This window comes from Tachypleus tridentatus, unplaced genomic scaffold (assembly GCF_004210375.1).
Source record: "Tachypleus tridentatus isolate NWPU-2018 unplaced genomic scaffold, ASM421037v1 Hic_cluster_2, whole genome shotgun sequence".
In the NCBI taxonomy this organism is placed as follows: Eukaryota; Metazoa; Arthropoda; class Merostomata; order Xiphosura; family Limulidae; genus Tachypleus; species Tachypleus tridentatus.
Window position 1 is genome coordinate 48,118,699 of NW_027467782.1, and position 11,900 is coordinate 48,130,598.

The 11,900-nt window shown below is 34.7% G+C and overlaps 1 protein-coding gene across 5 annotated transcripts; it reads right to left on the minus strand.

Moving 5' to 3' along the window:
- Positions 1–1,632: 1,632 nt before the first annotated feature.
- Positions 1,633–7,576, minus strand: LOC143243158 (uncharacterized). 5 transcript variants are annotated; one of them, XR_013024083.1, is made up of 6 exons: positions 7,490–7,576; positions 7,104–7,170; positions 6,343–6,526; positions 4,144–4,607; positions 2,336–3,330; positions 1,633–2,252 (listed from the first exon to the last, which is right to left on the minus strand). XR_013024083.1 is itself a non-coding variant. In XM_076486952.1 (5 exons), exons 3-5 carry the CDS (start codon positions 6,515–6,517, stop codon positions 2,863–2,865), a joined length of 1,107 nt encoding a protein of 368 aa, XP_076343067.1. In that variant the 5' UTR covers positions 6,518–6,526; positions 7,104–7,170; positions 7,490–7,576; the 3' UTR covers positions 1,633–2,862. The 5 variants fall into 5 exon arrangements, 1 of the variants encoding a protein (XP_076343067.1); XR_013024084.1 differs by having other exon boundaries at positions 6,343–6,501; positions 7,416–7,573; XR_013024082.1 differs by having other exon boundaries at positions 7,416–7,573.
- Positions 7,577–11,900: the final 4,324 nt, after the last annotated feature.

Sequence of the window (11,900 nt, forward strand, 5' to 3'; positions counted from 1 at the left end):
ACGAGAAATGATAAACTGTGTTTGGGTTTTAGATTTTTGTAAAGGTACGTCAGGAAATATTTATTTTTCAGTTTTATCTCTTTTTTTCCGAAACATATTTATTTTAAGACATTTCTGATAATTAAAATTACTTTAAAGTTTGAATTACAAAGCACGAATCAGTTAGTAATCCGAACTGTCTTTCCATTTCTAGTATGACGCAATACAGCGGGAATGTGTCATCGTAAACGTTCAACGTATCTGTAAAGGCCGGTTTCTTACCTTCTGTGTGAAGAGACAAAAATTAAAATCAGTTAAATATACCAAACTTTGTCTTGTTTTTTTCATTTGTAATTCAAAGTCAATTAAATCAAAATTATTATATATAATTCTTAAATTAGTGAAAAACTTTTACGAGACCTCCTTTTGTTGGTAATCGTGAATCCAATTCATTTTGTAAATATATATCAGTCCCTTGGTGGTTTATAGCATTAGAATTCTGGGCTCGATCCCCATGATGGCTACAACGTAGAAAGCCCATTGCATATACAGCTTTGTGCTAAAACAAACAAAATACACAACAATATAGTTCAGTATTTATCACAAATCTATAAATAGTTTTAATCTTTGCCTGATCCGTATTTTCATAAATAACGTTTTAGACATAAAATGCTCATCTATATAATCAGGATAAGTGCGTTTGGATTAAATAGGATAAGCACTAAAAACGATATTATATCGTAGATAATCCTCTGGTGGGATAGCGGTAAATCTTCATGTTATAATTCTAAAATCATGGGTTGGATTCCTCTCGGTGAACATAGCAGATAGTCCGATGTGGCTTCGCTATAAGAAAAACAAACAAACAAAAGTACAAATGTTGCGAAGTTTTTTAAGCTGATTGGTGAGTTACAAGAGATGCTTAGCTCTATATAAGGCCCGGCATGGTCAGGTGGGTTAAGGCATTCGACTCGTATTCTGAAGGTCGTGAATTCGAATCCCCGTCGGACCAAAAATGCTCGCCTTTTCAGCCGTTGGTGTGTTATAATGTGACGGTTGATTCCACTATTCGTTGGTAAAAGAGTAGCCCAAGAATTGGCGTTTGGTGGTGATGACTAGCTGCCTTACATCTAGTCTTACACTGCTAAATTAGGGACGGCTAGCGCAGATAGCCCTCGAGTAGCCTTGCGCGAAATTCAAAAAATAAACAACTCTATACAAGAAGAGTGTTTGTCAGAGTTTATAAAAATTAATGACTGAACGTTTAGCAGATTACCTTATTGGTAGTAGGAAATGTTCTTATAATAAAGCCACACAGAGCTACCTGCTGTGTCCACCGAAAGGATCGAACGCCTGATTTTAGCTTTCTAAATCCGAAGACTTGCCACTGTCTCACCGGGGTTAGGTTGTACGAAATATTCCGTAAAAGAATTCCGTACTATTTTATTTTTTTCCTTTCATAAAGTTTTCTTTCTGTCAGGTGTGAAAGAAATCAAACGAGAACTCAACAAGCAACTTCTAAAAGAAAATGTGATTTTTTTTCACTTCATTTATTGCTAATTTAAGTCAAACTTGAAACATTCGTTCCAGGCATACCTTTGTGTGTGTATTTTTAATACTCTGATTGTATATATCTACAATTTTATATATGAATTTTGGATTTAATAAAACTTGCTTTATTTACAAAATTATTTACAAAACATCAAGTCGCAACAATCCACGTTTCTAGGATCATTGACAATTTAATTACACTAACTAAACAACAAATACATGAAACAGCACGATAAAACCAAATGTCATACAGAGAGAGTACATAACTGTTTAACCCAAATTTATTGCAGGAAATATTACTCATCCATTTCCTGAAATTCTCTTATTTTTAAACACGGAAAACGTGTGTAAAAAGATGGAGAAACCGGCTCTCAGTCTTTGGGTTTGACAGTTACATCAGTAGTCCTGCTACGATTTTAAAAACATTACGCTGTTAACAAGAGTTACCAAGTGTCAAAAAATGTGCTCGAGCAGGTATATATTAAACATTAAAAATATAATGACTTTAACTTACAGACTCAACTCTTGAAGGGTTTTTTTTTCACCTTAAGGTCCCCTTTGTTTACTACACTGGTCCCAATTAGTTCCAAAGCGACATCTGTGATTAGTAGTTAAATAACATCTAATTACATGTTTTAGAATATTACATTGCCAGATAAAAGTTTCAGCGGTTAAAAAGTAAGAAACAAAACCAAACATGAGGGGAAACTGAAACGGCAAACCTTACCGTGAGACCGATTTAAAAGACTGTAATAACAATAAACATGGCTTTAACGAAAGATGAGGGGAAACTGAAACGGCAAACCTTACCGTGAGACCGATTTAAAAGACTGTAATAACAATAAATATGGCTTTAACGAAAGAATTTTTTAACAATTAACAACTATTTAATTTTTAAAATTTCAAATAACGAATTATTCAGTTGAGAGCATACAAATTTTCCAAAAACTATTATTCGAGTATCTTATAAAATCCAGTTTACTTTGTAGTAAGTTCCTTCATTATCTTATAGCCGATATGTAATTCATTCGGTTTTCAAGTTTCATTGTCAAGCATTATTTCACGATGTGACACTAAGTACTATACTATATCGTATAAGAAAAAACAAAGCTTTCCTTGACTATGTATTCTAGACATATCTTTAACACACACGTAGTTCTGGACTAAAACATAAAAAAAATTACATTAATTGGTACTGGTTCGATGAGGTACCACCACTGATGAACAAAAAACCAACGCCCTTGGCTAGTTAAAATTCTATCAAAGCTAACATTTCCCGGTAACTTAAACAACACAAGTATTTAGTTTCCACAAAACATTTAGTAACACGTGTCATTTTTTTTCCACAAAGACATTAATTAAATGTTTCTTCAGTTCTTCGATTATCTCCTCGAGTTTTTTTATCTTCACCCTCAACGTATCGTTTTCCTGTTCAAGATGTCTCGATCTCTCTTCCATTTCTTTCTCTTTTTCTTTCCTGGTCATTCTAGATCGACGAGAAGCGATGTTATTCTTTCTCCTCATTTCTTGGTACCTGTCTTCTGAGAAACTCTTACTGTCACTATCCGAGAGTCTCGGAACCTTCATCTTACTTCCCGTTGAAATTTCTTCAAGCATCGTACTCGACTTACAGACTCGTTTCACGCTATTTTGTTGAGTGGACTGCAAAGCAGTAACAGTAATAGGGGTGTGGGATGTAGATGGTTCTTCGTAAACTGGACCGAAAACGTTAGGTTCTTCAGTGTTATCAGCAAATGGTTCTGATGAATCGACAGATTTGTAGCTGAAAGAAAACCCATCCTGAAAAATGAAATCAGTATTAAATTACATCGTATGTCTATGACGTAAGATTTCTCATACAACAAATTCTGCAATCAACTTATGTCAAGAATTTTAAACAAGCTGAACCAGCGGAGAATATTAACACAGTGTGAGTTTAACAGTAACAGTACAGTTCAAAGTGGTAACTTTAACACAAGCTTGATTTAAAATTATAAGGTTTATTCAGAAACATTTGCAGTTCTTTCTATCTACCAAAAAATGGAGATTTTGAGGTTATCCCAACCCTTGAAGATCCTATATCTCATTGACCATGGGAAAAGCAAGCTCGTTTGGGAAAGAGTCCAACAACTTTGACCTTGAATCCCTTTAGAACACTGAACATTGTCTGAAGCGTCAACCTGAAAGATTGACTTAAAAGGCTGGAAATAAATACCCAATAGACTTAACAAAATAGAAATAGAGCTAAGTTCAGTTTTGACCCCTTTAGGACATTCCACATAGGTCATACTATTTACATTGAAATTTTGGTTGAGATTGGTCGTATAGGCTTGGAGGAGTTAGGGTGGAAAAAAACACACATTTCTTTATTTTAAAAATTCGGGAAACACTAAAACTGTACGTGTGATACTTTAATAAGTGGCATATTTAACTCCGTATTTACTTTCATTATTATTCATCGACGCTACTTTGACTATTTATATTTCCCGGCATTCTCTAAAATAATTTAATTATCTCGTCATTGAAACTAGGTTGAAAGTTACTTTATATACTCGTGGTGAGCAGAGCACAGATAGCCCTTTGTGCTTAACTACAAACAACTAAAGGCAGCACCTGATCCATCACGCTGGAAAGGTCTTGAAATCTTTCATTGCTGTCCCAACAGTCATGCATGGCACTAGAAAAAATACCTATGGAGCTCGTGTCTGTTGTGGTCGTGTCTTTCGTGTTTTCCACGGTGACCAACAAGGAGCTTTCTTGTCCACAATGACTCATTGAAGCAAAACTGCTGTCTTCAGTGTTCACTTCATAACAATCGCTAGAGGGCAGCGTGTAAGGTTTATGTGTTGAATTTTCGAGTGATCCAGACATCTTACACAAGATATGCAATGAGCTCTCTGTAACCTTGGAAGAGAAATCCAAACTTTCCTTTTTAGCAGCCTGTTCAACTTTTACTTTGTGACGAGAAGGAAACTGGCTTTTTTTAACAACAGCATCAAAATGGGCTAAGTCTTCAAACAGTACAATATTTTCTAAATCGAGATCGGACTCTGGGTAGTTCTTTAATATTTGGGTGTCTGTTATAAGAATTAAAACATCATGTAAAAATGGCCATAAAACAATTACCAAAACTAAAACAAAGTTTAACTGCTGAAAAATATCGTATTTTCAAAGAACTCAATTGAAGTCAGTAAATATACAAGGGACCTAAAATAAACAACAACAAAGAAAAAAAAAATACTTTATTGGTTTATTTTAAGAGGTCGCTAGCATCACGTTTTTTAAACGTATGCACGTGAAGCTATTTGAAACAATAATCTTAAACTTTTGAATTCCACGCAGTGTTACTCGAGGGCTATCTGCGCTAGTCGTCCATAATTTTGTTGAGATATACTCTGAAGCTACTCTTTAACAACGAATAGTGGGATTCGTCGTCACGTTATAACGCCCTCACACCTGAAATAACGAATATGTTTTGGAAGATGGGATTCAAACTCACAATCCTCAGATTACAATCACGTTCTCAGTAACATTTCTTACTTTAGTCTCTCAATATAGATGTATTTAGAAAAACTGCACAGATGGCGTTTAAATCACACCTAAAGTACACCCTGTTTATCTCTGTCACCTTCGTTACCATAGAGCATGATGGTCAAAGCACAAAAACAACAGATATATATTATAGGTGAAAATAACCCTTCTATCAAGCCAGTAACATCTGATGCCCAAAGCTACTTACACTGGGAATTTAAACTGTATTTTTAAATGTAATCATAATCATCTCTAATTTGTTCTTTGAAGAAGCAAAAATATTTCATTATAAATTGTATACGTATGTTTATTTTTAAACCCTGCCAGTTTCGTACTTTGGACTTCCCATTCAATGTCAATATAAATCACTAATGCAAATATAAGGGTATTTGACATTTCTGTTTTTTTAGTTTGAACGATTCCTTACGTGTCATGGACTAAATCCCTAGATCATAAATCCCAATCTTTATCCATATGTTTTAATTGCTGATCATAAGAAAATGATCCAAACATCAGATGATCCGACATGATTAAGCGGTTAGGGCGCTCAACTCATAATCTGAGGATCTCGGGTTCGTATCCCCGTCCCACCAAACGTGCTTGTCGTTCCAGCTATGGGGGCGTTATAATGTGATAGTTAATCCCACTATTCGCTTGTAAAGAGTAGCCCAAGATTTGGCAGTGGGTGATGATGACTAGCGGCTTTCCCTCTAGTCTTACGCTGCTAAATCAGGGACGGCTCGCGCAGATGGCCCTTGTGTAGATGTATCCGAATTTTAAAACCAACAAACTTAGCTGAAGAGAGTATTGACTGACACTTTTATAACAAGTCCACATTTGAAATGTGGAAAGTGTACAATAGTATATCGCGGACTTTTCAATTTGCACTTAGCCCGAAAGTGACAGAGCAGTAGGTGCGATTTAAACACCACACAGCAATTTCATTACAGAGTAAATATAAATGGTTCATGGAATTCCACACTTATTTTCAAATATTAAACACCCAGGAACAATAAACTACAGTTTGTCCGTCATAGCTATTTTTTCGGACCCCAGAAGTTCAGCAAGAAGTTTGAATGTTCGTAACGCTTAAAACATGGATTTGATTCCCACGACTAGAACACCACAGATAGCCTATTATAAAGCTTTGACCACAAAGAATGTAATAACGTTTTGCTAAAACATTACACGCAACAAACCTTTATTAACTAAAAAATCTGCATTTTCTACAGTAACTGTGTGTCTTTCAAGCCTTCCTTTATTCATCATACCTATGCTAACCTGGCTTGTTGAGTTTCTCGTATGAAGTCAATCCATTGGAAGCTGCTGTCCACTCAGACGATGTAGCAGGACTACTTGGATAGAAATCTTGGTCAAGAGGACTTTCAAGTAAATTATACGCTTGTCCAACAGCCTTGTGCCTAATGTTCATTCCTGAGACTGACCACAATGACATTTTTTTAGTCTGTAAAATCGTACACATGGTTAATTATGCTTATTTTCTTTTATATTAAACAAATATTTTCAGTTACCACCAAAAAAACACTTACCCTCGATAATCTGGCTGTAGCCAAGCACATCATATTGCTAATTGGGATATTTTTGTACAACTTTGGAAATAAAATTACTTTGATTAGAAAATAAGAAACCAAATGACTTGTACGGTTTAACAGGATAGGCTGTTATTTATTTAGGGTAATATTGTGATTAATTTAATATTTGATATAAGTAAAATACAACGTGGTAACGAGCATACTTGAAAAAGAATAATTTTCTTACGTTTTTAATTATTTTTTAAGTATTTAAAATTCATTGTTTCATAAGTTCCAGTTAACAACACTTTCTAGAGTAAGATTTGGGTTAGTCCTAAGTCCATATACTAAGCTAACGTTAACAATACAAAACCATCTGTAAAATCATAGTTTATTAATAAACACTAAATACGTTAAAAGTTCTAACTAAAGCTGTTAACAAAAGTAACGTTAAGGAAAGATTCCGACAACAAACGAACTTGAAACTTGTGAAAACAAATATATACTCACGATGTTGAAAAGTAAATCAGGTATATGATTGGTAATTTTCTTCCTTTCGAGTAGCTTTCAGTTGATTCTGAAAAATTCAAAAGCAACAGCCTAGATGTTTATGTTTACATTCGCCATCTTTTCTAAATTCACTTTGAAGGAAAATGTGTTTTTTCATTTATTAGTTTCGTATTTGTAACGTTTGCATATCTATCACTCTGGAGATGATTTAATGTAATACAAACTACGAATATGGAAAACAAAAAGCAAATTATGTGATTTTTAATCTAATAAAAAAAATAAATAAAACACTTTAATTTCTTGACTACCAACCTTTGTAAAAACGACTATTTTGTAAAAGCAAAGTTTTTAATATGAAGCCACGAGAAAATGCGCGTTACACCAACCGGCATTGAAATCCGTGCTGTCAGACTTACAACCATAGGCATTACCACCCAGCCCTCGACAGAAGAACCGTGTACGTTACGCTATGGTTTTGCAATCGTGTTATACGTATCAGTATTCCCAAATTAGAAATGATGTCATTAGTAACCACTTAAAATCCGACTTTATTTATGATGTCATTTTGAGCCAATAAACGTTACAGAAACATTCAATACGTCATTGTTTATATCTTGAATCAAATTCCCAGAACTGTAGCTGTTACATACGTTGTTAGCCCACCCTTCGATTATATAGTTTTCACTCAGTTATTTAATTAAGGTGTATGAAGCTAAACACAACATGCAGACACCATGATTGTCATATATATATGTTTATATATTATAAATGTTATTAATTTTGTCGCTAAAGGGTTTAAGATTTAAAATTACATTTAGAATAGCGCATACACGTGTCACGTGCGAAAAGAGAGGGATATGTATCGTGATTGCTGATTGGCCAATTAGATCGTAACGTCATTCAAAGCCGAAAGTTAAATATATAATAAATTATATAATGTAGTAAAGCTTTTCTTAGTTTTAAATGCAAAACTGAGTAAAGGGTCATGTGTGACGATTACTTAAAGAGAAACCAAACCCTCAATTATAACGCTACGAGCCTATACTGTAAGGAAAATCATTACAAAGCTATACAATGGGCTATCTATGCTCTGCCCTCCACGTGTATCGAAACTAAGTTTTTAGCGTTGTAAAGCAGTAGACTTGCCGATCGTGATCCTCGGATAAAGGGGGCTAAAATTAAAGAACAAAAATGAGATAGCGAGAAAGACACATAAAACGTATCCGTAAAGACCTGGCTTGCGTTTTTTCCTACAAGGTTTATGCTCTTACAGGCGCTATTATTTTTCAGTCCTCTCTCATTTCTAGTCTTTATAATCAGTAACTACCATGAATGGGATATGTGCCCCAAACTTTTCTAAATCATCAAAATTTTATCATAAACGAAAAAACGTGTCTTGTTGAAACAGTATTTACAGAGGTATCATGCCTCCAGACTCTTTTATATTTGACTTCTCCCAATAATATTACAATGCTTTGTTTGTTTTGAATTTCGCGCAAAGCTATTCGAGGGCTATCTACGCAAGCCGTCCCTAATTTAGCAGTGTAAGACCAGAGGAAAGGCAGCTAGTCATGATCACCCACCGTCAACTCTTGGGCGACCCTTTTACCAACGAATAGTGAGATTGACGGTCACATTATAACGCCCCCCACGATTGAAAGGGCGAGCACGTTTGGTGTGAGCGGGATTCGAACCCGCGACCCTCAGATTACGAGTTGAACACCTTAACCCACGTGACCATGCCGGGCCAATTACAATGCAAAACGCTAAGTCGCGTTATACCTTTCATTTCACGTATTTTCCTGTTTTCTATGCTCTTTCACATTTATAACACTACTATTATCTTTATAATAGTACTATTATTCTGTGCCTTATTCTGTTACTCACTGTTATAATTATTATTCTAACCCTAACTATTACTGTCGGTTTGGTAACTCCTTAATTCGTATGACACCTGTTAATTTACAATTTGTTTGTGTGTATGTTTGTTTCAGAACATAGCTACACAATGGGCTATCTGCACTCTGTCTACAACATGGAATCGAGTCCTGGGTTTTAGCTCTATAAGACTTTAAATTTACCACTGGTTTATCGTGAAACTTTTTATTTTCGATATTTCAATCACTGGCCACGTTGATTCTCGAAGTTATGTTTAAGATTTTTTAAAATTGTCCTTAGTTTATATTACTTTTCATCACAGCCTTTTTTCAAGTATTATTTTTTATTTATTTCAAGTATTAATAATTTAACCAGGATTTTATTTTTACTTTTGTTTTTATTCTTCACAATTCTCTCACTTTGACAATCGTGTTGATTAGAGATGGATATTAAACTACCAAAATTTTTGTACGCCCCATTAAATAATATTCCTATTGGTTTGACTTGTTTTAAATTTCGTGCAAAGCTACACGAGGATTATCCGCGTTAGCCGCCCCTAAGTTAGCAGTGTAAGACTAGAGGGAAGGCAGTTAGTCATCATCATCCACCGCCAACTCTTGGGCTACTCTTTTATAAACGAATAGTGGGATTGACCGTAACTATATATCGTCTGCACGGCTGAAGGGACGAATATGTTTGGTGTGACAGTGATTCGAAACCGAGACCTTCGGATTACAAGTCGAGTGCCTTGACTATCTGGCCATGGTGGGCCTAATATTCCTCTTTCGATTCTATAAAAACTCACCTCTTACCCAAGGTGTTAAGGCGCTTTTTAATCTACCATTTTCATGGTCTTCTTCTAGGTGTAAGGTTTCTTATTATCTTCTTGAAAATAACGGCCCGGCATGGTCAAGTCGGTTAAGGCGTTCGACTCGTAATATGACGGTCGCGGGTTCGAATCCCGGTCACACTAAGTGTGCTCGCCCTTTCAGCCGTGGGGGCGTTATAATGTGACCGTCAATCTCACTATTCGTTGATAAAAGGGTCGCCCAAGAGTTGGCGGTGGGCGGTGATGACTAGCTGCCTTTCCTCTAGTCTTACACTGCTAAGTCAGGGACGACTAGCGCAGATAGCCCTCGATTAGTTTTGCGCGAAATTCAAAAACAGACTAATTAAATTTCATTGTTTCCGTCTCGTATAATACTAGTGTGGCTCACAACGACTCCAGACTATGTTCACACCTTTCTGAACCCTCTGCGGATCAGCGGTAAGTTGACAGTCTTACTGCTAGAATCTAGCGTTGGATTTCCCTCAGAGGACAGAGTGGAAACAGCCAATTGCGTAGCTTTAAGCTAAAATATAACAACAGTAAAAGCATTCACTCTTTCACGGTAATGTACAATTCGCCAGCGACAAATTTCTGAACTTACAACTCTAAAATTCGTGTTTCGAGACCCCGCCATAAACAGAGAGCAAATGGCCCATAGTATAACTTTGAACCACAACATACAACAAACAAACAAAAAATTCCTGATGATGATAATTTGAAGATGACCTAAGAAAGTTGTTCTCTGCTTTTTTTTGGTAAAATACCAGCAATCCTGAGGTACACAAACAAACAAAAACTCTTCACGTTTAATGACTTCAGTAATATTTGTTTCCTATTATTTTTTCAATGTTTTAACGTTTTATTTTCATTATTATTTATTGTTGTTTTTGCTTAATGTTTCTTAGCGTATGAGAAATTAAAGTGAACAAAACATACTGTGCTTTGAAACTTTAGTATTAGCGTTATCTATTAGGTACATGTAAAGGCATGAGAATTCTATAGCATAGAACACACAATATTGTTGATCTGTCGGGCTGTAACAGAAAGTTATGTAAAAGATAAGATGGTTTCTGCTAATAAACTTTGTTATGTTTTTCATTGACAACTTCAGTGCATGTACTTAGAATGCATGTGCCGAGAAGCATAATATTACAGAAACATAACATTACAAAAACATTACAGAAACAAAACATTACAAAAACATAACAGAAACATAGCATTACAGAAACATAACATTACAAAAACATAGCATTTCAGAAACATAACATTACAAAAACATAATATTACAAAAACGAGTACAAACTAAAGCAATCACAATTGTATCCTTTAATAGTGAGCAATCGTATTACATGTATACTTGAAAATACGATTTATTAGAATTTCAGTTGAAAAGGAATCTTCGACCTTTAAAAACTTTTAAAACTTTAAGGCAAACTAAAGAGTTACACTCATATTCAAGAAGAAATCATTATCAATTAGTTCATCTAAAATAATTTATTTAACATTTTGCAGCTTTTGGTGATAAAACGGCTTCAGTACCCAAGTTCGTTAGCGGTAAGTTTATGAATTTATAACGTCGAAATCCGGGGCTCGATTCTGCGTTGTGGACAGAATACAGATAACCTAACGCGTAGCTTTGCGTTAAAATAGAGAAACTTACACCTACCCTAAGCAACTTTAAAAATTATAATTTGTTTTAAAACATCACTGGTATATTATATTCAAAGTTTTTACTGTGTAAACAAATGTTATTACAAACAAAAATAATTACTAACGCGATAAAACAACTTGAATTATATAAATTTCTCTACAGTAGTTACTGATTAAATCGAAATGCGGTTTGGCTAAAATTGAAATATCCATATATACAAATGGATATAACTAAATCAGTTTGGGAGATGCGTTTTAGTTGTAAACGAAATACCATATTTACAGCATTATACAATAAACAAAACACAATTTATATGACATGAGACAAACTTTTTTGAAGAAAGTTGTATTGACTAATAAAGTTATTATGCAAATAAACGATGGTATTATATTTAAAAATAATACAAAAACACGCTTTTAATAAAAATTTTAATTTAAGC

Coding starts and splice junctions, on each gene's coding strand:
- LOC143243158 (XM_076486952.1), bottom strand. CDS start 6,517: ATGTCATTGTGGTCAGTCTCAGGAATGAACATTAGGCACAAGGCTGTT. Junction 4,608..6,342: donor CGAGAAACTCAACAAGCCAG/GTTAGCATAGGT, acceptor TTCTTATAACAG/ACACCCAAATATTAAAGAAC. Junction 3,331..4,143: donor TTTCCAGCGTGATGGATCAG/GTGCTGCCTTTA, acceptor TTCATTTTTCAG/GATGGGTTTTCTTTCAGCTA.